We start from the raw sequence: 24,848 nt of genomic DNA on the forward strand, positions 1-24,848 counted from the left end.
TTTTTTACCTTAGTTTCTGTTTCCTAACACTAGAATGATATCTATGGGCAGAGGTTTGTTGTTTCCCTATATCACTACTGCATAGAGCAGCGCCTGGCACACTGTAAGCCTGTATGGTAGAATGAATCACTTGATCCCAACTCTTCCCTGTATCTACATCCTCTTGGCATCTTCCTTCCTCCATGACCTCGATAGCCTGCCCTGTCCTGATTCCTGACTCTGGGCTCAATAATGCTACTTGCTTTGGCCAATGGGCTATTAGCAGACATGATGATGGAAGCAGAGGCTTAAAATGGGCCTGTTCATTAAATCTTGCCTCCTGTGCTTCCATAATTACCACGAGAAGGCTATGCACGGAGTGACTCATTAGTCCCAGGACAATGGTCAATGCCACGTGAAGCAGAGGTAAGTTACCCCAGTCACAGAGAAGGCCAGCCGGGATCAGCTGACAACCAGCCACCCACTGAAGCAGGAGCAAGACCTGCCCAGAACAGGTGATTCTCAGCCTCTAAACTCAGGCGCTTTAATAATAAATGACTTGTTTTGGGGGTGGTTTGTTATGTAACATTATTATGCCAACTTGTAAGAGAAACAGCACGTAATAAATATTGGTTGAGAAAGAAAGGGATTTATTACAGGGATCACCATAAGCCCAAGGAGGTTTATAGGCACACCTGTGCTTTGACAGGAAACAACCTTAACCCACATTCTTGGTGCTAGTCCTTTGTTCTAAATACTGGAGGGCTATGAATAATTAAAGAGAGCCATCCCTACACTAAACACTGGGCCTACTTCTTTCTAAGTTTATTTTGAATCGCACATTAAGCCCTAGAGCAGGTCTCCTGGCAGCAACACATCATTTTAAACTTTTATTATTATTGTTTTAGCTATTCACTAGAGATAAACAAAAGGAAGAATAAACACCGAGGACAATGATATCTGACCTATTTAGCATAGGAACTGTGCATTTTCTTTCTTTGCTTTGTTTCCATTCCTTTTATTTCTCTGCCAAGCTACACACAGGTGGTTTCTTTCTCCATTATTTGGTTCCTCTTGCCAAGTTCGAGAAGCTTCCCTATGTATTACCCTCTCGTTTCATTCTCAAAGGAGCGAATGCCTCAAGAATTGTTTAGCAGGATGACTAGAAATCCACAGCATGAGATTCCAGCGGAAAGGGGAAGATATCCAACATACCTAAAACTATCATTGCTTTTTATGTCATCTCTAGTAAATCAACACTTATATGTGTACCAGAGACAGGATGTGAGCGGAACTCATGTTAAAAGTGGCCTGTGTCAGCACCAAATCCCTCCGAACCCACTTCCCCACTCTATCTGCAGTATACAGTACACCTGATGATCCAGAAAATTATTTGAAATTTACCTGGAAAACACCATGCATGGAAATGCATAGGGGTTCATGAAATTATTAAATGAAGCATGCATACTGCAGAGAAAAATGTTAGACATGTAACTGTTACCTTTCAGGCAGGAATTAAAGTTGTCTCTGCCATCCTTAATAGTTATAGTCCAATTAGCCTGGCAGTTTACAGATGTCTGCCTGCAACAGACTCATGTACCCCAGAAAAAAAAGTGCCTTTCCCTGAAAGATAGGATGTATAGCCTGACTTTCTCTGACATTCCTTCACCCAAGTTCCAGAGAAAACATACATGATCAAAGGGTCCATCTCTTCCTTCTCCTAACACTGGCCCAGGGACTGCTGGCCTGATTTGCATACCCACTCACATTTATTTTTCCCCCTGTTTGGGAGGCAGAAGAGTGGTATAAATCTTTAGCCTGATCTTCCCTTTTGAAAAGAAACAAACTGTTCTGGGGTACTACTGTCACTTGTCACTTCAAGAAGGACTGACAGGATGCTAGAGAAAGGAGAAAAGTGGCTGGGTTGAAAGGGAGAAGGTAGGTGGGTAATAGGCGTGGCTATGGAAACTATCGTGATGAAAGGCAGAGAAGTCTGTATCACTGGGTAGGCACACACTGGGATGGTTCTTAGAAGGTACCAGGGATGTAAAGCAGAGCAGTGTAGAAAGTCACATGGCTGACGGTTAGAGTTCTCTCCTCTACCTCGTGCCTCCAAAACAGTGACTAGTGCCCAGTATAAACGTCCACTGTTTTCATAGTTTTACAATGATTTTAATTTGCTTTGTTGTATTACTCTGCGCCCCCATGTGGCTAATTAGGCACTCTCTTCTGACAAATAAAATGGTTTTCCTTTAGAGATGAAATAAGTCTAGATCCCTGGGGCCTTTTTACATTGGTAAATGGTGTGGTTAGGCTTGTAAAAGTTGCGCTTAAAGTCTCCATAATTCATTTTATTACTTAATGATATCACACACACACACACACACACGCACACACACGCATCTATATGCTGTGTGACTGTTTTGTTGTCTTTACTATATTGCAAAATTTTAAAGGCCTGAGTCTATAGCTTATACTTCTCATTTAGTCCAGTATCATGTCAGAACATGTGAGCAAACAGTAAGCACTTAACAATTCCCTTATGTTAAATTACATATATTGGTAGATTGGTCAACTTCATGTTAATTAGCATTGGGGGGTGCGATCTGTTAGCAAGTTAGGAAAGACAAGGCAGGAAAGCAGAAGGCATCCACCAAATATCGCTTAGAACCTGTCCACCTGTCCTCAGTGACCAACAGAAATGCCACCTCCTTCAAAAGTCTTTCCTAGCCAGTGATTCTGCCTGGCTAGTCTACCTTTTCTACTTCAACTACAAAATCCTTGAAAAGAGACAATGAATCTTATTTCTCTACCACAGAGCCTTTAAAGTTTAAAAAAAATAGATAGGTAGATAGATAGACAGACAGATGATAGATAGATACATAGATAGATAGGCATGTAGACAAATATACATTTATGTAAGTGTACATAATCTTTCAGATAACTAGCTTTAAAAATATTTCTTTTCTGTTAGTCTCTTTATATCCTCAGGTTCTCTGAAGACCTTCAATACAGGTGGGAGAACAAACAGTAATGGAAACCCCAGTTTTTAACCAAATAGATTGCATTCCTCAGTTTCCCTTGCAGTGAAAAATGTTCGTATGACTGAGTTCTAGTCACATAAGGTCAGGCCATGTGATATAACTGGAAGAATTGTGTGGAAACTTCTGATAACTTTGTTAGGAGGAAGCTAGTACACATTTTTTTGTGTCTTCATTATCTTTCTTCCTACATGCAGCCTGGACGGTGTATATGATGGTTAATGCTGGGCCAGCCATTTTGGTCTAAAAGACGACTTTAGAAATGGAAGTTGTTGGTGGAATCAATTAGACAGAAGGGTCCTGGGACCATGAGGAGCCTGTGCAGCAGAACAATGTAGGTCTATTAAACCTACATTGCCTACCTCTGGCTATTTACATAAGAGAGAAATAAGCTTCTATCGTGTTAAAGCCACTATTGTTCCAGGTCTCTGTTATAGCTGAATTTTATCTGAAAGGACACACTGTGGCACAGTATAGGAAACACGTACAACTCTGAAAAACAAGGTAAGTCAATAAGTCAAGCTTCCAGAGTGATCCAGAGCCACTGCATAATGTAATGACATCAGACTTTCTTACTTGTCTCTCCAAAAGTTGTGACCCCAATGTCCACAAACATCTTCAATCCCAGTCTTCACGTGATCAAAAAACTAAAACAAAAAAGGCAGGCTCATTGATTCATTTTTACCTGAGATCAGTAATTTCCACTTTATTTATATCATGCCTGAATTTCAAAGACCCTGATAGTTTTGCTTTTCGTTTCGTTTTTTTCACTAAAAGCAATAAAACAATAATTAATCATCAACAAATTGATGAGATGTTTGTCACATGCATATTAAGCTAATCTTTGATTATTTTTCTCATCATAAGTTTATTCATAATTTTTGAAAATATGAAGTAAGGCAATGATTTTCCAGTAGAAACATTTTCAGGTTGAAGGAAGTAATAAAAGGGGATCCCTTGTCCTGTATTCCGAAGATCAGCAGGCTGACTTGGAGAAGCCACCAGGGGGCTACATTCATTCTACACCCCCAACCCACATCTTTCTCAGCCTCCCTCCCTTCTACCCTCTGCCATTTCCCTCTTTGTCAGGAAATGAGGACCATGATGTAAAACTGTTTGACTGAATCCAACATTTTTTCTTTTATCATTTAAATTGTTATAGTATATTAAAACCTACCCGACAATGGATTTCTTCACTGACAGCTTGCTGTTTCTTATTGGACCTCTTAACATCAAGAAACTCCACCAGGGGTCGAATGGTTATTCCCTGCACATAAAACAGAAAGTGAATTTTCTTATAGAATAAAACTAAAAATTCAAGAATAACTTTTATTCTCCTACGCTTTGACAACCAACAAACGACATCCTGCTCCAAATATTTAACACAGTACATGCAACATTTTGTAAACTTTTCCTTCTCCTTCAATAGCTGGCGTATTTTCAGAGGGCCAAGTCCCCACACCTGCTACTAGAAACAAAACACAAGAAACTGAAAACGTAATTGTAAAAAATAGAAAGAGAAAGAAATTCTAAGAAATAATAAAATATTATCCAAATCCACACTATCACCTACTTGTATTATCCACAGAAAACTTTTCAATGATTCTTACATTAATTAATTTATTAACACAGCTTAATTGATCACCTACTGCATACATGTCAGCAGCTTGGACATTTGAGACCCAAAGATGAATAGTTACGGACCTCAGCTCTGGGACTTTGTGGTCTTATGGGGAGAAGGATATACCAATAACAGCTACAAAGTAGGCAAAGGAAGAATGAGAGAGACACACAGAAAGCGGGTCAAGAAAGGGGTTTGGTAGAGAGGGAACACTGGAGAGGTGTCTTAAAAGATGTTGGAAACATATTGTAGCAGAGACCAAACACAAGCAAAGGATCAGCAGTGACAAAGGGCAAGAGTTGGTTTGGGCATGCTCACCATGACCTTGGGAAATGGAGAGAATCATAAGATATTTGGCAAGCAAAGAAGAAAAGAATGTCCTTAACATGATCAAAAATTAAATTATTTGCTAGAAACCTATAGTGAACATTTGACTTAATAATGAAATATGAAAAGCATTTCCATTAGAACTGGGACAACACAAGGATACTCCTGATGGGCTATCCAACATAGTTCTGCAGGTCTCGGTTGATTAAGAAGAGACAAAGAGATGGAAGTGTAGATACTGAAGATGAAGTAACAAGATTTTTGTTGTTCACGGATGATCTACTTTTTTTGTCCTAAAGTATCTAAGACAATTCTTTTTCATTTAAAAATAGCAAGAAAGTTCAATAAAGTGACTAGACATAAAATCAACATACACAAATCCATCCCATATATTAATTTAAAAAGGAAACAGAATAAACACCTAGAAAATAGCGAGGAAAATTATATCTACATCTTCATCTATTTGTATATGTAGACAGAATATATACATAATAGTATGTACCAGTATATAGATAATACATTAAATATATAGTAGTATACCATATAGATACTAAGCATATATACGTACTCTTATATACTCTATCTCCAAATGTATATATATAATATATTACAGGTAACCCCTGTATAACACGGTTGTTAGGTTCCTAAAAAATGCTGTGTTATGCGAATCCGTGTTATACAAAACAAAGAACAAAAAAGGGAGTTAGGTTCCAAACATTTTTTTAAAATACCATTATATTTTTATAATTAAGAGAAATATCTTTAATAAAGCAATTTTCACCAAAAGTATGACATATTAATATGCATTAAATAATGTTTTCTTCGTCATCACTACTAAGCTTTTATTATGTTCCGTGTTGTTCGGGGATTTCCCTAGTTTCGAATGAGATATCTTTTGCTCTTAAAAGCTCTTATTACACTCCGTGTTGTTTGGGGATTTCTCTAATTCTCAAGCCATGTTAGAGAGAAACCGTGTGCTAGGATGCCGTGTTGTAGGAGGGTTTTCCCCAATTCTCGAACTGTGTTAGAGGGAAACCACATTAAACCGTGTTTCTCCGAAAATAAGACCGAGTCTTATATTAATTTTTGCTCCAAAAGATGCATTAGGGCGTATTTCCAGGGGGTGTCTTATTTTTTCATGTACAACAATCTACATTTATTCAAATACAGTCATGTCACCTTCTTCTGGAACATCGTCATAACATACTAAATGTGCCCTTCTGGCTGACGATCTTAACTGGGGCTTATTTTCAGGGTAGGTCTTATTTTCAGGGGAACACGGTAGAAGTGCCATGTTATACGGGGGGTTACCTGTATATAATCCTATCACAAAAATGCACAGAACCTTTACAAAGAGAACTATGAAACTTAATTAAAGGATATTAAAAAGATTTCAGTTTTAAAAAGACACATACAGTTCCTAGATGGGATTACTTAACAATATCATGATGACAATTTTATCTCAATGTACTTGCAATAATACAATTCCAATAACATATTCCAAAGGATTTTCAACAGGGTTTCAGAGGTTGGTTCTAAATTAATCTGGAGGAGTAAATGTAACCAGAAAAATTTAGAAAAAGAATAACGGGGAACTTAAAGATATCGAAACAAATTTTCAACTAATATATTTAAAGTTATGTGATACTAGCACTATAGGCCAGGTGAGGAGGGGATGAGAATGTGGGGACAACAGAGGCCCCAGCTTTCTTGCTTGGTGGATATTTGCCACCACTGGGCATGAAGAATATTTGTATGGGAGGGGTATTGGATTTTGAGGTGGTGGTGCTTATGTTGAGATAGGTTCCCTGCCATACATTTGATTTCCATCTCATCTTTCTGCACCTCTTTAAGTCTTTACGAAACCTTTTGAGAATATAAACTGTGATACACACACACACACACACACACACACACACACACACACACACACAGTTTTTTAAATGCGACCACTTGTTTTATTCCCTCACTCCAGCTTGGGGCATTTTTCAGCTTAACTTTAACTTTCTGAAGTGTGAACTAATTTTGACCACATTTGAAATAAGACACACTTTGAGCTCTAGTGTGTCACGTTCCAAGTCTGCCACTTTGAAATAACAGAGGAGGTAACAACAGTTTTGAAATCAATACATATTCCGTAATTTGTCACTTATATAAATAGGTATGAACATGTAGTTTACAAAGATGGATTTCATTGATTTCCAGATATCATAAAGACACTAGTTTAATAATAACTCCAGGGAAAAAAATTAACAAAATCAGTACAATTTTTAAAACTATATGATGTATTCTAAGGATATGAACTATTATTTAACATATTCTTTTTTTTCACTCATTATTCATTTAGTAAACAATAAATGAGTTCCCAGTATTTGCAAATATGGGGCATAAAAATAAAGATAAAATACAGGGTGGGCCCCAATCCATATGGTGATTCCTTCCACTAGATAGATAATCTAGAAATTAATGGACTGTCACAAATAAAACAAAACTGACCAACTACCGGAAGCAAGTGTGGCTAGATCAACTCAAGTTTCTAAAACTACAACATAATTTATAATTAGTTTATAATTAATAAAAAATATTGATTACATGCAATGGCTCACTGACACTGTCTTTTAAAATATGTATTTGTTTAAACAGTTTCCTTTAGTAAACACCCCTTCTCACCTTGAATTATTTGCAGTTGTCATGTCTTGCTCAATAGGAATTATTTGATACGTTCTGCCTTATTTCCTCTCCCTCCCTTCTTTCTTTCCTTCCTTCCTCAATCCATCTATTTTGGAAGTAGAGTACATGGCATCTGAGTGTGTCATATTAAGTTCCCTACCCTGGATGTTATATTCTAGGAGCCTGGGTCTCTGGTTGGGAGAGACAGAGGGAAAAAAAAAATACCTTTGAGAAGGCACCTTCTTTACCACATTGGAAAATTTCTAAGTTAGGTCACCTGGGGAGCAACCTGATAAGGCCTAGAAAACAGCTTGCTACCACCCATATAGTTTAAAAACTAAAGATATACCCCTTGGTTTTCCATCAACCACTGCAAAACATATTTGCAAAGCCCAAGTTAAATTTTCACCCATTCATTCAGCTGTGGCACAATAAACACGACACTGCAGAGCCAGAGCTCATGGAAAGGACTCATTTAACAGTAGGCAGGGGTAGCATGACCGCCAGGTGCGGTTTGTTTTCTACCTTGTTCCATCTCTGCTTTCCGCCCGCCCTGCACCCTTCTGCTCCCAGTACCCTAAGAAAAAAGACGTACTGTCTATTAAATAATGAGCATTCTTTTTGGTTTATTCTTTTGAAATAAATTGATTTCTTGATTTTTTCCCCCTTAGAATGAGTTTTAAAAAAAAAAAGAGGTGGGAGGAACTGCCGTATATTTCTTTGCTGATTTAGCAGCCAAATTCCAGAAAAACTTGTAAAAAACGATTGTATTACAAACTATCACTGTCGCTGCTATGCTATCCTACATCAGGCCTTTCTCACATTACAAAGTTGATCATAGAGATCACAAGCCCAGTTATATATACAGTGTTTATTTTAGAATGGAATAAATGGGACAAGAACAATAAAAATGTCATGTAGATTCTCATGCTTTTCACTTCAGTCCCACAGCCCTCTGTTTACCTTTCTTTCAGGACTCATCATATTGTCATATATCTACACTCTTCCCTTAAGCCATGCCTTTCCTTTTACTGTGTCATCAATGTTCTCTCCCTACTGTACCACCAGTATCCAGACACGCTGCTGCTATGGCTCCGATCTTTGAAAAAACAAAAACAAAAGCCCTCCTTTGGCACATATTCCCCTCTGGTTATTACCCTTTTCCTCCACCAGACGTCAGCTGAGTTGCCTGTATCATCCCCTGCGTCCAGTTTCTCTCCTCCCCTTCTCCCTGAAATCCATTCAATGGGGTTCCCTCCTCACTCACCATCTGATCCTAAGGGATCTTGTGAAGATGGCCACTCACTACCCTCATCGCCGAGTCACTGCATCCACTGTCCAGTCTCTGTTGCCCACCTCACCTGACCTGGCAGCTGCATTTGTCCCAGTTACAAGAATCCGCTCCTTCCTGAACACTTTTTCCACTTGACTTCTGGACATTTCCCCTGATTTTTCTCCCACTTTACTAGTCACTGTTTTCAGTCTCCTAGGCCGGTTCCTCAACATTGTCTTGACTTCTAAATATTGGTATGTCTTCTTTTCTATACTCTTCCTATATTTACTCCCTGAAGAGTTTCTTCCAGATTTATGCTTTGTAAAACATCCATATACTGATGAGTCTCAAATTTGTATCTCCTACTCTGCCTTCTCCCATAAGTTCTAGACCCATTTACACAATCACCTACTCAACGTCTCAGTTGGATGTCTAACAGGCGAATATGCATGTCCAAAAATGTAAAACGAACATGTGACACCCCACCCTTCCAACCCAGTACTCCCCTGGTATTAAATTATATATCTCCTTGTTGCCACCTATTTGCTCAGACAAAAACTCTTGGAACTATCTTTAACTCTTCTTTCTCTTACATCCTCAATTATTCACCTACATTTTTTGATCTTAAAGTCCTGATCATCTTGCTTACTTTATTGTAGGACTAAAAAAAATTTTTTCTGAATCCCATTGAACTCTAGTTAGTAATAGTATATGTGAATTAAATATAAGAATATATATATATATATATATATTTCTATATTCTATATGTATATATATCATATGACTATATATAAAAAAGTATATATAGTCATATGATATATAAATATATAAAATATACGACCATTTATTTAACAAATCAAAGCCTACTTGAAGGTTTACTCAGTGTCTATAAAATTGTGAGCATCCTCACTTCAGTTTGAGAGGCTAAGTCAGCAATGGTGTTTTTGATTGTTGGGAAAGGCGACCCCACCATGGGTCCTGAGTGTCACACACATCGCTACAGGGGGCGCCAATAACACAAGGCCTTGACCACTTTGTTTTGGCCATTATTATCAGAGTTGCATTTGCAACAAGATACCTTGAGAGATGAGGTCATGTTACCCTCCAGACAAAGAGTGACAGATCCTCAAGCTCAGTGTTTGACTCCTGTCTATCGGTCCACTGCCCGTGCAGACATCCATCACAGAAACTTTGTGTCACCCCATGGGACTTGGGGTACAGAGAACTGACCCAAACAAACATGAAGCTCTGGCCTCTGGATTTTACCATAAGTAATAAAGTCCTTTGTCTCTGACCCAGGAATCAGGTGTCTCCTGCGAGCATTCATGAAAATTTAACCGGCTAACTTGTTAACTTGTAAGTAAGGTAAAAATCCCAGACACTTCAGAGTTCTGGACAATGACACACAGTGGATACAATACTAATTTGCAATGGAGGCCAAAAGAGATTTCTGCCTCTTGAATTCCAGTCAGTCTTGCTACTTGATGGACTTCTAGACAACCACTGAATGGATTTCCAGAATTCTGAGGACCAGCTATATGATTACAGGGATTCATGAAATAATAACTATTGTGCGCTAATGATTTTTTCCTTTCAAAGGAAAGTACATTGAAAGATATTAAGTTTTTTTTTCTTCTATTACCATTTTACTTAACGTTATAATTAAACATAGCAAAACAACAAGTTAAATCATCCATCAGGTTAGTACCACTCCCAGGCATTGAAGAAGAAATATGTGGATAAACACAGTATGTGGTATAAGGTACTAACCATTATCCAGCCCATTATCCAGATCTTTGAGCTATGTAAACTGAGGCTCACAGAGGCTGTTAGGAGCTGGGCCACACTATCAACCCAGTGCAGCCTTACTCCAACATCTGTGTTTTCTACTACTGAACCCTGCCTCCCCTCGATCTTCAACATAATTTTAAAACAAGAGAGACAGCTTATATTTTAGATAATATTACCAATCTTATTTAAAAGAAATGAATTTACACATCCAAGGAATAAGACTTGCTCACTCATTCAATATTCCACAAGCGAGACTGTATTCTGGTAACACTGTGCTTCAGAAAGAGGCTACTTTCTCTAATTTATCAATGTGATTCAAAGAATGTTAACATTCTCATTATAAATCTTGGTATCAAATAATAAACCATATGTCACAGGAATTCTATTTTAGAAGATAGTGCTAACTCAACAGTATCGGGATAGATGAGCTCATCATATAAGAAATGTTGAAATAAGGGGAAAGACATTTTAAAGTTTAATGATAGACCCATCAACATAAAAGTTGTCATTTGAAGGAGAATGCATAGTTCTTAATCAGAAGGCAAAAATTTATGCATAGATTTTAATTAATTATATCTGCTATGTTTACAACCCATGAAGCATCTCCTTTCAGGCTTCTTTCCCTGAGTTCCTTAATTATTGATATATTCTGGGGAAAAAAATCCTTTCTGAAGAGAGTGCGTATGTATTTGTTTGCGTGTGTTCAGAGTCTCTTAAGAGCCAGGGGTGGGCAGGAGAAAGAGAGGGAGAGAAAGTGGTCAGTGTCAAGACTACTCCATTAGTCTCTAATCTGTGCAAACAGAATGGTGGGGCAGACAACAGTGAAGGTAAGACAGCAGTAGGTATGGAACTACGGCAATCCCTCTTCCCAACAGGCATCAAAGAGAGCTTTGCCAGGTTTCCTTAAATCAGAGAAAACTGGCCATGGAGTATGCTTTCAGACTCCCAACACTGACACGCAAATGTCTCCACCACTGAAGGAAGGATTAACTTGATGTGTTTACGTTACCAAATATAGCCAACACATCTAAACTATTCTGTTTGTTATCTCTGCTTTTTTAAAATTCATTATATTAAAAACTTTGTTCATCAAAGTTAAATATTGACATACGTGGTTTTCATTCAAAGTGGCTGCGTAGGCTTTGACTATCGGGAATGGAATGCATATAGAATGCCTTCCATCTTTTGGTTGAGTTACAATTCCAAAAAGCCAAAATAGTATGTGTGTGATAGCGATACTCTATATACTTACACACGCACACACAATCAGTGAACAATAGTATACTTTTTTGTAATACTTTTCTTTTTCCCCATGCTATGTTTGTTCTGATTGTAGAAATGTAATTTTATGTCTGTTGAATCTAATAACCACAAAATGTGAGCTTGTCTTTTGTATGCCCTCTCCTGAATTACATCTTCCTATTAAGTCATTTTATTGTATTTTACAAGTGTGTATGTCCATGATGTTGCAGGGTGGGCACTGGTTTTACAGATGATTTGAGAAGCACTTGTATGGACAATAACGGTTAATAAACCTAGTTCCTAGTTGTACTAGACTGACGTGTTTCTATTTTCATATTTGACACCTTAAGTTCTGAGAACATGGGGAAGAGTCCAGAGCTTTAACTAAGCCTTGGTGGGTTAAGGACAGGCCAGCTGGCCTAGGAAAGGTGGTGAGTCACTCATCCCTATCTGACTTTCCCCTCAAACAGGATGCCCTAGCATGTTCCTGAGAAATGAAAATGCTCAAGGCAAGTGGATTCACGTCAAGATTGTGCCTCAGGCAGAGTGGGAGAGTAAGAAAGTGGATGACTTTAACCAGGACCTTGTAAAGACCTTTATCTCTTCATCAGTAAAAAAATAAAGACAAGGAAATTTGCTTGTCCTCTACACCCAGGAGTCTCCCTGAATATAAGAAGGGAACTCAAACCAACAGGGGATATTAGAACCCAAACTAGTATGTATAACTGTAACTGAAACTTACTAGCCATAACCTGGTGAATAATGGCTTCTCTAAGTAAAGTCAATAAAGCTAATAGTTCCGAACTTGTCTATGGAGTCAGAGTCCTGGGCTCACCTTCAGCTTCCATCATTACCAATGTGTGTCGCTGGGCCAGTCTCTTCTCTCTTTGAGCCTCACTGGTCTCTTTCTCAAAGCTTTGTTTGGAGGATGAAATGACATAATGCAAATAGGAAAGCCCTGGTCTGAGTGCCTCACACAAGGAAGCGGTTCCTGATGGGTACCAGCATTATAAAGGTGCTGATGACGAAGACAGTTACAAAAAGCGGCCATTTCTTAACTTAGGAGAGGGTCTCCCAAGGCATGCTTCTCCAGGATTCCTTGGACAGGGCAGCCTACTGTCCCCCGTGTTGGGAGATATGAATGAATGAAGGATGAACTCCTGTTTGGAGAAGTGACTAGAAGCTCAGTGAGTTACAATATAGGATACTTTCCATACACACCACATATTCTACTGGGCACTTTATTCAGAGTTAAGACCAAACTGGTTTTGACTCCCACCTTGGTCTTTTACTAGTCGTGTAACTTTGGGAAAAGTACTTAAACTCCGTTTCAAGGCCTCAGTTTCCTCATCTATGAAATGGGAAGAATGATGGTGACTCCTCCTAGAACTCTGCCATAGAATTGTTATGAGGATTAAATACGTTAATATCAAAGATGTTTCAACCTGCGTCAGGTATATAGAAAGCACTCTGTGACTAAAAGGTAAACAAGGTTTTTAAAAAAATAAAACAAAACATCTCCTGTTTTTCCTCCTTTGTCACTTATCATGTGTCCTCAGTCTCTTTGGCTGCTTTCCTCTCCTCCCCAGTTTCTTAAGACTGGTTCCCTTCCTATCATATAGCGTCATTCGCCTCCTAACACACTCTCTAACTTACTGACTTGTTGTGTTTACTGTCCTGTGTCTGCCATCCTCCCTGGAATACAAGCTTTCCAGGGAGAGGGACGTTTCTGTGTCTAGTTCACTCATCCTGAGCTCCTAGTGCACTCTTTGGCACGTAGCAGAAGTCCAACATATATTTACTAAATGAGTATCCACAACATATAATCTCCTAAAGGCTGGCTGATTGACTTAAAGAGATTAACTTGCAAAGTCAGGATCCTGACACAGGCCCATGCTCTCCCTGCCATACTTTCTGCCTCCCAACCTTAAACTTGAATTTACCCATCCCACCATTTCAAAAGAAACACTGCTAAGCAGTCAACTCAGGTCGAATAGCTGCTGGAAGATCATCACAGAACTAGCATTTACTGAGTACATTTACTAGGTCGGAGAGTGAAAAAATAAATGACGAGGACGAGCAAGCACAGTTCGTAAGTTTCCAGTAGTAAGCTTAGATCACTTAGCTGAGAGTCCTTAAATAATATATCCTCTGTCAAGGCCAAGTGACCAAACTGGACGTTCAGGCTGCTGCACAATCCAGTGACATGAGGAAATATGACTTTCCCTAACGTTATAACTACCAAAGCGTGAACATGCCTTTGCAGAGTTGTGTCTTATAAAAAACGCTCATCACAATAGTCTGAAAGATCAGGTTTCGTCCTGGTAAAGGGAGACACTTTGCTGGGAGAAAAAACTCGACTCACCAGGATGAAGACAGTAAAGAATATGACGACGATCGCAGCCGTAATGAAGAGCTTTTTCCGGGGAAATACGGCAGCAGGAAGGAGAAACACTAGCGCAAAGCAGATGGCACCTCGGAGTCCCCCATAGGCAATGATAAACTGATCCTTAAAGGTCAGGGGGATCGTCCGGAACCAGTTAATGGCCTGAGTCAGAACAAAGACACCTGAGAAGGAAAACAAAACCAATGAAAACAGACTGTGAGGCCAGAACAAGTAAATACGAAGATGCGTTTTCTATGCTTCTGTGAAAAGACAGAAGATTTAAAAATAGGCCCCTTGGTATCTTTCCACCTTTTCCTCTGCCGTATTTGTATTACTAGGCTGTTGGGCCTTTGTTGTTCCAAGATAATGGGTGAAAATGTGAAATCAGAGTACCTAAGAGAGATTAACTTGATTTATAGCAAAGGCATGAAGATACTCAGGGAAGTAAAGATCGGGAAGGAGAAGAGGAGGAGAAAGAGGAAGAAAGGAAAAAGAGGAGGAAGAGAAGAATGAGGAGGAGGAGGATAAAAAACGGAAGCGAGGAACACGAAGAAAGGGAGACAAAGAAGACGACGCAGCAGCAAAGGGGAAGGAGGAGACAAGAGCCCCATTCTTTTCAGGACTGTTTCCGAATGTTCATTTGGGGAAATGTGCTCATTACCCAGTGCTCGCCAGATCAGACAGAAGGCCAGGGTGAAGCAGACGAAGGCCCAGTTCCACTCGTGGTTCTTCCCAACGGTGGACACGCCCATGAAGATGAAGATCAGGGTCTCGCTGACACTGCTCAGCATCTTCATGAAATACTTGATGGTCGTGTAAGATTTCTGAGACACATTTTCTTCCACATACTTATTCATAGTCATTGCACAAGCAATGATTCTGCAAGAGAAGATATAGTTTCTATTTAAACATGACAATGATCCTAATCGGAATATAACAGTTAGCCCTTAAGAGCTAAATTATGGCTCTACCCTTCTGCCCATGAGCTCAACATTACCGACTGATTTTTATAAGTGAATGTGATTTGCTTGGAAACCCTACTACCTCTGGAAGTCTTCAGCTGCACTGCTCAGCTCTGTCCAGCTTTGTTCCCTACAGCAATCCTTACCCCGGATCCACGTTCTCAAAGGTCTGTGGACACTGGCACCATTAGCTATCGTGTTAGCATCACAAATAAAACAAGTCCAAAATAAATCCAAGACCCGTTATCTTCCTATAAAACCAAATCCATCTTTTCTATTCCTCTGGTACTTAACATGCTAAGCTACTGCCTAAAGTCCTTAACTTGAAACTGGGGTCACATTGGCCTTCTCGCCACTGCCATCCCTCCTCAGTGCACCCCTCACCATCTAATTGGTCACCAATTGTTTTCTATCCCTCACCCTGAGTGTCTATAGGACCCACTCTCTCTTTTTTGTCCCGATGCCTTTGTTCCAGGTCTCATTTCTACTCATCTACTGTATCTACTTCCAGGAAATTTAAAAATGTATCGATAGGCTCTAAGAATTTCCTCTAAGATACAGGAAAGAAATGCTTTCTGCTTGTTTTCCCAAACATTTCCCAAACTCTGGGACCTCGCGGTGCCTATTTTCACACAGCACCTTTGCACACTCTGGTAAGGGAAGGGCCCTAGGATCAGCTCCTTAGTTAAATGCCTGAAGCTCTTCACACACTTCCCTCAGCAGACAGTTCCGTATACCTCCCAGCACATTCCATGTGCCTCAACTGTCTGTAACTTCCCAAGCCATGTCCTGCTCTTTGCTGTCTTTCTGCCTTATTTACACATATGTTCCTCTCTATCTGGAAGGCCACACCTGACCAACTCCAATGGCACCCATAGAGGGAAATTTAGTATAAGCTGGATGATAGCTCACAGTAGGTCCTATCCACAGAGACAGTTACTGCAAAGTACCAAAAGGACTTCAGAATGAAATAAGACAGATTTCAAGGGACCATCTCCTTCCACTGTGAGATCACTATGCCTTAAACTCATTGCTGGCCACGATCTGTGAGGTTTTCACATTCTCACAACTTTAGAACAGGATGACCCTACATGTCTCTCACCCCCAACCACTGCACCTAGTCCTCTTTCCCTGAGAGGCTTTCGGATGCTTTAGAGAAATCCTCCTTGTTGTGAGTACAAGGATACAAGACTGCAAACCTAAGAGCTCTCTGAGTTAAGACTTGAGCAGGTAGCCATGAAAATATTTCATTGCAAGGAACAGACCTACTCCTCACATAGAAAGCGTGTATATTTATTTTTGTGCCCCATATTAAAACAAAACAAAAAATTCCCACCAAGCCAAGAACCATGCATTTAGCCACAATGTCACTGCCCCCAGAATGAGCAGGTATTTCTTCTACATTTATATGTGCCAGGAACGTATAATTCATGTTGTTCCCAAAAGAAAGAGTGCCTTATTAAACGGGCTAATAAAATCCGGCAGCCATAAACACACAGCACAGCCTTTAAATAGCTGAGGGCTTATATAATAATAATAGTGTTTATTACACCTCTTCTCTGTGCCAGGGATTGTGCAAACACTTCGCACGTATTGTATCAGTTAAACGTCATAACAAGCCTCTGAGGCAAGTTCTATTATCATTCTCATTTTACAGTTGAGAGAACAAAGACAGACAGAGAACCACTTACTCAAGAAAACACTGCTAATAAATGGCAGTGCCAGGATTTTAATCAGGAAGTCCGACGCAAATCTAACGCTATTCAGAACTGAATCTTCACTCTTTCCAAGCTCGCCGAGCCTGATTATCTCTGATGTGAGAGAGTTCTTCCACCCCTGCCGGGCCCTTGCTCTTCCTCTCTCAAGCACAGGACTGTTTGTATTAGTTTCCTGGGGCTGCTGTATGAAATGTGTCAGTGACTTGCAACGACACAAATTGATCATCTTTCGCCTGCAGAGCTCAGAAGTCTATAATCCCCCGCACTGGGCTTCAATGCAGGTGCTAACAGGGCCACGCTCCTTCGGGAGGCTCTAGGGGAGGACCTGTTCCTTGCCTTGTCTAGTTTCTGGAGGCTGCTCAGTCCATGTCTCGTGGTCACATTGCTTTGACCTCTGCCTCCCGGTCACACACATTTCCTTCTCTAACTGTGACCTTCTGCCTTCCTCTCGTCAGGAGCCTTGTGATGACATCAAGCCCACCTGGATAGTCCAGTATCTCCTCCCCATCTCAACTTAATCATATTGGTGAAGTCCCTTTCGCCATGGAAGGTATGAATATATTTATTCACAGGTTGTGGGGATGAGAATCTTTGGGGTTCATTATTCAGCTGACCACACACCATCGCAGGCATTCACTTCCTTTGTGGTGGTGGCCACAAACAAGTGCATGTCCCCAGATGAGTGTGGCCAGAGCTGCTCACATGTGCTTGGTGACAGAAGCTAGCAGGAGCTCTGTCACACTGACTTGACAAAAAAAGAGGAACCTCCACCAGCCAGCAACAGAGACTGGGAGGGCAGAGAGGAAAGTGGCAATTCTCCAGGGAGCCTACAGGGGCGCCTTGCCAGCACCCACCTGAACATAAACCATCAGTTAACCACATTTCGGAACATCTTCATCCGTCAGATTCTGGGGTAATGTTTCTTTAACCAGACTTTAAAAAGTAAGATTTGCCCAATACAAAGTAATGAGGGCAAAACCAGAGTAAATTAAGAATCTGGATCATAATATGTTTTATAAAGAAAAGACATACACAGCAAGACAAACTAATGAACCTTTCAGAAATGTTGCCATATTGAAAATTTGTAACAAAACAATTCGTAATGGCCATATTACTTCCTGAAATTCTCTAATGCTATTCAAAAGACGCTTCACAATGATTTTGTTAGAAAGCATTTAAGCTTAGAGACACAAATGGAGAATGTTAAACATTAAAGTACCCACTACCCAACTTTTACAAATCATTTTTATTTTTTAAAATAAAACATCAACAGGCTGACCCGGTGGCTCAGGTGGTTAGAGCTCCATGCTCCTAACTCCGAAGACTGCAGGTTCGATTCCCACATGGTCCAGTGGGCTCTCAAACACAGGGTTGCCGTTTCAACTCCTTGAATCCTGCAAGGGATGGTCGGCTCTGCCCCCTGCAACTAAGATTGAACACGGCACCTTGAGCTGAGCTGCCGCTGAGCTTCCGGATGGCTCAGTTGGTTGGAGTGCATCCTCTCAACCACAAGGTTGCTGGTTCGACTCCTTCAAGGGACGGTGGGCTGTGCCCTCTGCAACTAACAATGGCAACTGGACCTGGAGCTGAGCTGCGCCCTCCACAACTAAGACTGAAAGGACAACAACTTGAAGCTGAACGGCACCCTCCACAACTAAGAGTGAAAGGACTACAACTTGACTTGGAAAAAAGACCTGGAAGTATAAATTGTTCCCCAATAAAATCCAAAATCCTGTTCCCCTTCCCCAATATAATCTAAAAAACTAACTAAATAAATAAAACATCAACTATAGAGTTGAAACATCACCTATAGAGTTGAAACCTCTATGTTTCTCATACCAAGCGAATTTCCCTCTGTTCCCCTTGGCTTTGGACTTTCTTTGTTTGTTTATCTTTCAGAAAGTGATTGTTAAAAGGCTGGAGAATATTGTTTTTGGGAATGCGGTAAACATTTCCCTCCGAGATGATGTTCGTATCCGTCACTGGGCAACATGTGAACCATACAGGCAAAAACTAACCTTCAGTTCATTACGTGAAGAATTTAACAAAAAAATCTATTCAGAAATGATTGAAAAATACAGCTTTGGTGTAGGAATAAAAAAAAAAAGAATTTTCCATGGATGTCCACAGGATCAATTTCCATTGCTTGGTATCCTTAACGTGACACCAGGAGCGAGGCTCTCGTCTGCCAGACACCTCACTGTAACTTCATTCTGTTTCCTTCCAGCACAGGTGAGATGCTGGAGGGACAAGAATGCCCCCCATGGGTTCCAGAGGATTCAGGGCCCGGCAGTGCCCTGGTCAGGAAGTGTGGGCATGTCTCTGACATTGATGCACAGTGCACCATGAGGAGAACTGTTCCCAATGGCCTTGATCTGGTCTGTCCCAGCTTTCTGCACATGGCCTCTCAAGCAAAGGCCAGGAGTTGTTTTCATTGCAAAGAGGTTTTCCGCTGTAGTCGACTCTGACCTGAAGCCAAACCACCTCACTTCAGTAACATCATAAGTACACAAAATGACAAATGAGCTAGTCTCCCTCCAGTGAGGGAGGCATACACAGTACAGTCTCCCAGGAATAGAGAAAAATAAAACCACCTCTGTCCCCTTCCTAGATCACCTACAGCTAACAGTCTCAAATGTCACCATAAATCTTATTGGTTTGGAGTATGTGGGCAGGAGTGTCACTGGGTACAAGGTCATGTCACAGCATATCCCAGGAGCACTGGACGTTACTGAGAGATGAGATTTATTTTTCCATCGTCATGTGAACACATGGAATGTCATGCCTGAAGTCCACAGCCTCTCACCGTGATTCTGAACATCAGTGAGATGGTATCCACACCAAAATAATAACCTAAATAGACTCATCATATTGTAGAAAATTCTAGTTGAATTTCTTAACCCTGAAGGTCATTCAAACATAAAACTACTGGCCTTTAGTATTCCGATATAACCTTACTTTTATTAGATTATGCCATTCAATCATCCTTCTCCCGTCCTTTCCATGTCTCCCTTTTCTAATCTCCATATTTCGTTAATATGATTGTGAATAACAATTTAATATCAACCAACATTTTCTTAGCATCTACTCTGGGTCAAGTTCTGTGCTGAAGTCTAGGAAGATGAAAGCAAGTAAGATGCAGCTTCTACTTTTGAGATTTCCCAGTCTAACAGACGAGGAGTCACAGAGAGATCATCGGAACAACACTTCAAGTGCTAGAAACAAGGAGTGGCATGGATGCTTTGGGAGCAAGGAAATGGCTACTTCTGCCACACCGCACAAGAGGGGGCATTTGAGCAAAGTCTTCATGGATAGGTGAAGAGCTCACCAAGCAGAAAGAAGAAAAGGGAAGTAAATCAAGCAACAGGAGAGGCCATGGGGAAAGGCACGAGACAAATAAATAGGTTGGCATATTCAGGGAACTGTGGAATGACTGTGTTAGCTGGAGGAGAGGAGATGAGGATCAAAGAAGTTTAGGGGCCAGATAATGACAAATGATACTGTTATATATTATGCTTAGGAGTTAAAACTATTCTGTAGGCTGGAGGCAAAATGAGTTGATATCTTCGATCATATAAAGAGTGTCTATTTCCCCAACCCAACGGAAGACTCATGAAGGAAAAACAAAAGTTGTTACCAATGCTTAGCATAGTGTCTGGCTTGTCATTAATGTGTTTTGAATCAATGACTATATGGATACTTGGATGAACTGTTACTATGAATGGTGGTATGAACAGATTTATATTTTAGAGAGTTCCGAAGGACATGTGGAGGACAGATTTGGAGGGACACGAACCTAGAGGTTGAAGTCAACTTGTTTCCTGCAACGACGGTTTGCCATTTTGTTTTCATAATCTGATGCAGCACCTGGCCCATGTAACACCCAAGACATGACCATGTTTTGACAGGTGTTAGGTTCCATTCCGTGGGAGATTCCATTCCACATGGAGGTAAGGTATGCATAGAATTCCCTGGTGCATTCTGCTTTGTTATTATCTTGCCCCACATTACGTTGTAACATAAATGTATGGTGATTATCAGCAATTTAAAGAAGGAAAAGCTAAAGCACTATAATTAGTGGTTGTTATATTCACCAGCAATTGACGTTTTCTTCATCACATTATCACTCTAAATTCAGCATAGAAAAAACTCAGGCCAGCTAATAGTGTCTCAACAGAGGCTTCGGGCAGGGGTGGGGGCATCAGACTTTCTATTTAGATGATCTGTCATTTGACTGTTTTTTTCCTATAGTGCTGTGACTTCATCCCAGCAGTCAATGAATCCAGCTTTCTATGGATGTTCATCTCCTAACAGAAGGGATGCTTGGGGAGAGGAGGAGCTAGGCATGCTTGTCATGGTTCTGTGCATGTCATGCTACCAGTGTAAGTTCAACTAATGTTGACCCAGTCTGCTGAACGGTCTGAAGACCCCGACCGTTCATCCAGATGATCGTGACCTGTGTAGCCAAAGGGACCAGGTGTCAATACCTAAGGTGGGCGGTGACAGCAGATTTCTAGATGTGAAGATAAAAATACATATCCTATTTGTGTTCACATACATACAGTGACGCCATGCCTCAGTTAATTCAGTTTGTAAGTACAAGTGTTTTTATTTTTTTCAAGAGGAGTCAATTTTGTAATTTCTGTTCCCATGTTAGGAGAGTTTTTTTCTGTAATCAGAACTGCTTACAATTAAACTGACAATAGGAATGTTGCAAAATGCTTTTGCTCCCATTCCATATCCATGGTGATCTTTAAAAGTATGGATTCTACTGCAAGAAAATGCAGTCCAAATAATACTTACATATTCTGAATAAAGACTTTGCTAAATATGAAAGCATACTCTGCTAATCAGTGCAAAGCATTAGCAAGGACGAAGAACAATTAAAGAGCTTTCTCTGTATTGATTAAAGCCAGGTTTTGTGGTGACTCAGGGTACACTGCCTGTTCTCAGAATAAAGTACTCACTCATGTGAGGTAAATTAATTATTCCAGGGCATGAATTTACCATATAATGGATTTCCTCTTCCAGGAAACATGACAACCAAAAAAGAGTGAGTTTGACATATGAGAAAACGGAAGAAAAAAAGGTTTTTAAAGGAGGATCCAAGCATAAAAACTGAACCTTTCTAAAAGAGCAAAAATTAAACGGAGTAAATTCAAACTATTACAAATGCTTGATTATTCACACAGTCTTGTCCATGCCATGGATTTCCCACATCTTTTGTGTTTTCTCCTTTATATGTCTTCAATTCAATTCAAGTAATGTTTATAGATCATTTTTCTGGAACCCAAGCAGTCATGGTTTTATGGAAAGAACACAAAGGATCACAGCTCACTGTCAAAGTGTAATGAAACACAAGGTGTTAAGGGACCCACAGAGTCCACTGCTCTAGCCGGGGAGTGGAGACAAAGGTCTGAACGGCAGGAAGACTGGACCAAGATCTTGGCGATGAGTGAAAGGTTTCCAGCTGGAGAACTCCTTGTATGTATAGGGGGTGAACTGCCAGTGGGACATGGATATAAGAACCAGCCAGGCAACGACCCTGCACTGAATGAGCACACGGAGTATTTTCAGGATTCAGCCTGAGCACTGCAAACCTCAGCAAGAGTCTCCTCTCTCTGGCAGTTAAACTCTTACTGCTCCCAGCACATATATCAGAGCAGTGCTTCCAAAACTATGGCTTTCTGGAGGACTTGATTACCAGAAACCCTTGGGAAAAATGCAAATGCCAGAGCCCCACCCCAGACCTATAGAACCAGAATCTCTGGCTGGGGCCCGGGATTCTGCATGCTGCACAACCTTTCCAGGTGATTCCTAAATACATCAAAGTTTGAGGAAAGCAAGTGGGAGCACAGGCAGAAGGTCCAGGAGAGAAAGAATAAATGAGAAAAAGAGCTGAAAGTTGAATCATTTTTATTTAAAATTTTATTGGAGAGTAAAAAGAAGGGATGACATGAGATTTAAGGACTACTGTGGATTTACAAAGTGTGATCAAACAATATGGTGAATGTTTAAATAAAAAAATGTATTACAGTAAAAGACACATTGCCATTAATCCCCCTCAGAATGTTCTCCCTCGCTTCAAACACACTTATCCCATCATTCTTGCCACTTTCTGAAGCAGTTCTGGAAGTCCTCTTTCATGAATGTCTTTAGTTGCGCTGTTGTGGCTGCCTCAATGTCCAGAATCAATTCAAAATGTTTACCTTTCATGGTCATTTTGACTTTGGGTAAAAGCCAGAAGTCTCATGGTGCCAGATCCGGTGAATACGTGAGTGAGGACACACCATAATGTTTTTATTTGACAGAAATTGCCATACTAGAAGCAATGTGTGACATGGAGCCTTTCTGTTGTGATCAAAACATACGGTGAATGCTGCTGCCGAGTGCCATCCAGTGGAAAGGCGGGGGTCTTCAATACAGGAAGTAGCGTGTGTTGAACCTTAGTAACAGTGTGTAACAAGTTTCAACTTGTTTGGTGCAGTCAGTTGAGTGTGAACTACAGTTGAGAGAAGGTATGTTTTAAAGTGTGCCATAAAATCATCCTCCATCATGACAATGCTCCGTGTCACACATCACTTCTGGTATATGGCGATTTCTGTCAAATAAAACATTAAAACATTACGGTGTGTCCTCATCCACCTTATTCACTAAATCTGGCACCGTGCAACTTCTAGTTCTTCCCCAAAGTCAAAATGATTCAAGATATCAAAGCAGCCACAACAGCACAACTAAAGACATTCATGAGAGAAGACTTCCAGAACTGCTTCAGAAAGTGGGAAGAATGATGGGATAAGTGTGTTTGAAGTGAAGGGGAGTATTTTGAGGGGGATTAATGGCAATGTGTCTTTTACTGTAATTTTTTTTTTGTTATTTAAACATTCACCATATTGTTTGATTACACCTCATAATTCCATTTTGCCACCTAGTTTCCCTTCTCTTCTCTCAATGTTCATTGCGTGTAGGTTCTACGTATAGGTTCCCATCTTCTCTTGACTGGTTTAATAGCATATTTCTTTCACATCTCCACATATGTCTTTCCTACCCAAGTCTCTACCTAGGTACTTTCACCCTCTTTCCCAGACAGTCCTGGGGCATCCAGTGAGCCTGAGGCCATGACCTTCCAGCTTTTACCACAGAGTACTATTAAAATATTGTAAGTTTTATGTGTGATGGTGTAAAAAATTTTGAAAGCACTCCATTCATGTATCCACTTTAAAATGTTTATATAATTGTATCATCTCTCTGCTTAAAGCTTCCAAAGGCTCCCTATTGCTTACAGAACAAAACAGGTCAAGACTGAGCATCCACCTTTCTCACCACCTTAGAGTTCCGTTCCTGGAATGTGTTAGAGCATTTCACCTTGGAGCCTTTGGCTACACTCCTCCTTCTGCCCAGAATTCCCTTCTCTTTAATCATTGAGACTTGAACTCCACCATCACCTGTCCCACCCCCACCATACTGAACTATGAAGGACTGAGCATTGCTTGATAGCTTGTAGACAACACAGATTGGCAGGGCCGTCTTACTCAAAGTGAGTTTAAGTTCACTGCCTCCTGGCTGGTCACATGACACAGTCTGATCCAATCATATTTCTTCCTCTGAGGAAGACAAAGCTGAGAGAGAGAGAGAGAGAGAGAGAGAGAGAGAGAGAGAGAGAGAGGGAGGGAGGGAGGAAGGAAAAGGAAGGGGCCAGGTGACACAGTTGTCCCTGGTCCCATAACCCCAAGGTCAAATCTACACCTGTCCTCATCAAGAATTTGTTTATATGAGTCAATACGGTGATTTAATTTGAGTTTCCCTTACTAACCAATAATCTGGTTTGATTTGGTTTG

The 24,848-nt window shown here is 40.4% G+C and overlaps 1 protein-coding gene across 1 annotated transcript in view; it reads right to left on the reverse strand.

Moving 5' to 3' along the window:
• The window catches only part of SLC9A2 (solute carrier family 9 member A2), a 77,673-nt gene that overhangs the window by 13,349 nt on the left and 39,476 nt on the right, over positions 1-24,848 (reverse strand). The window contains exons 4-7 of the mRNA XM_033125646.1: positions 14,992-15,209; positions 14,310-14,512; positions 4,198-4,287; positions 3,597-3,667 (exon numbers count right to left, since the gene is read on the reverse strand). Coding sequence (XP_032981537.1) covers positions 3,597-3,667; positions 4,198-4,287; positions 14,310-14,512; positions 14,992-15,209 — 582 coding nt within the window. The remainder of the gene's footprint in view (positions 1-3,596; positions 3,668-4,197; positions 4,288-14,309; positions 14,513-14,991; positions 15,210-24,848) is intronic.

The sequence above is a fragment of the Rhinolophus ferrumequinum genome, chromosome 13, assembly GCF_004115265.2.
Source record: "Rhinolophus ferrumequinum isolate MPI-CBG mRhiFer1 chromosome 13, mRhiFer1_v1.p, whole genome shotgun sequence".
NCBI classification, from domain to species: Eukaryota; Metazoa; Chordata; class Mammalia; order Chiroptera; family Rhinolophidae; genus Rhinolophus; species Rhinolophus ferrumequinum.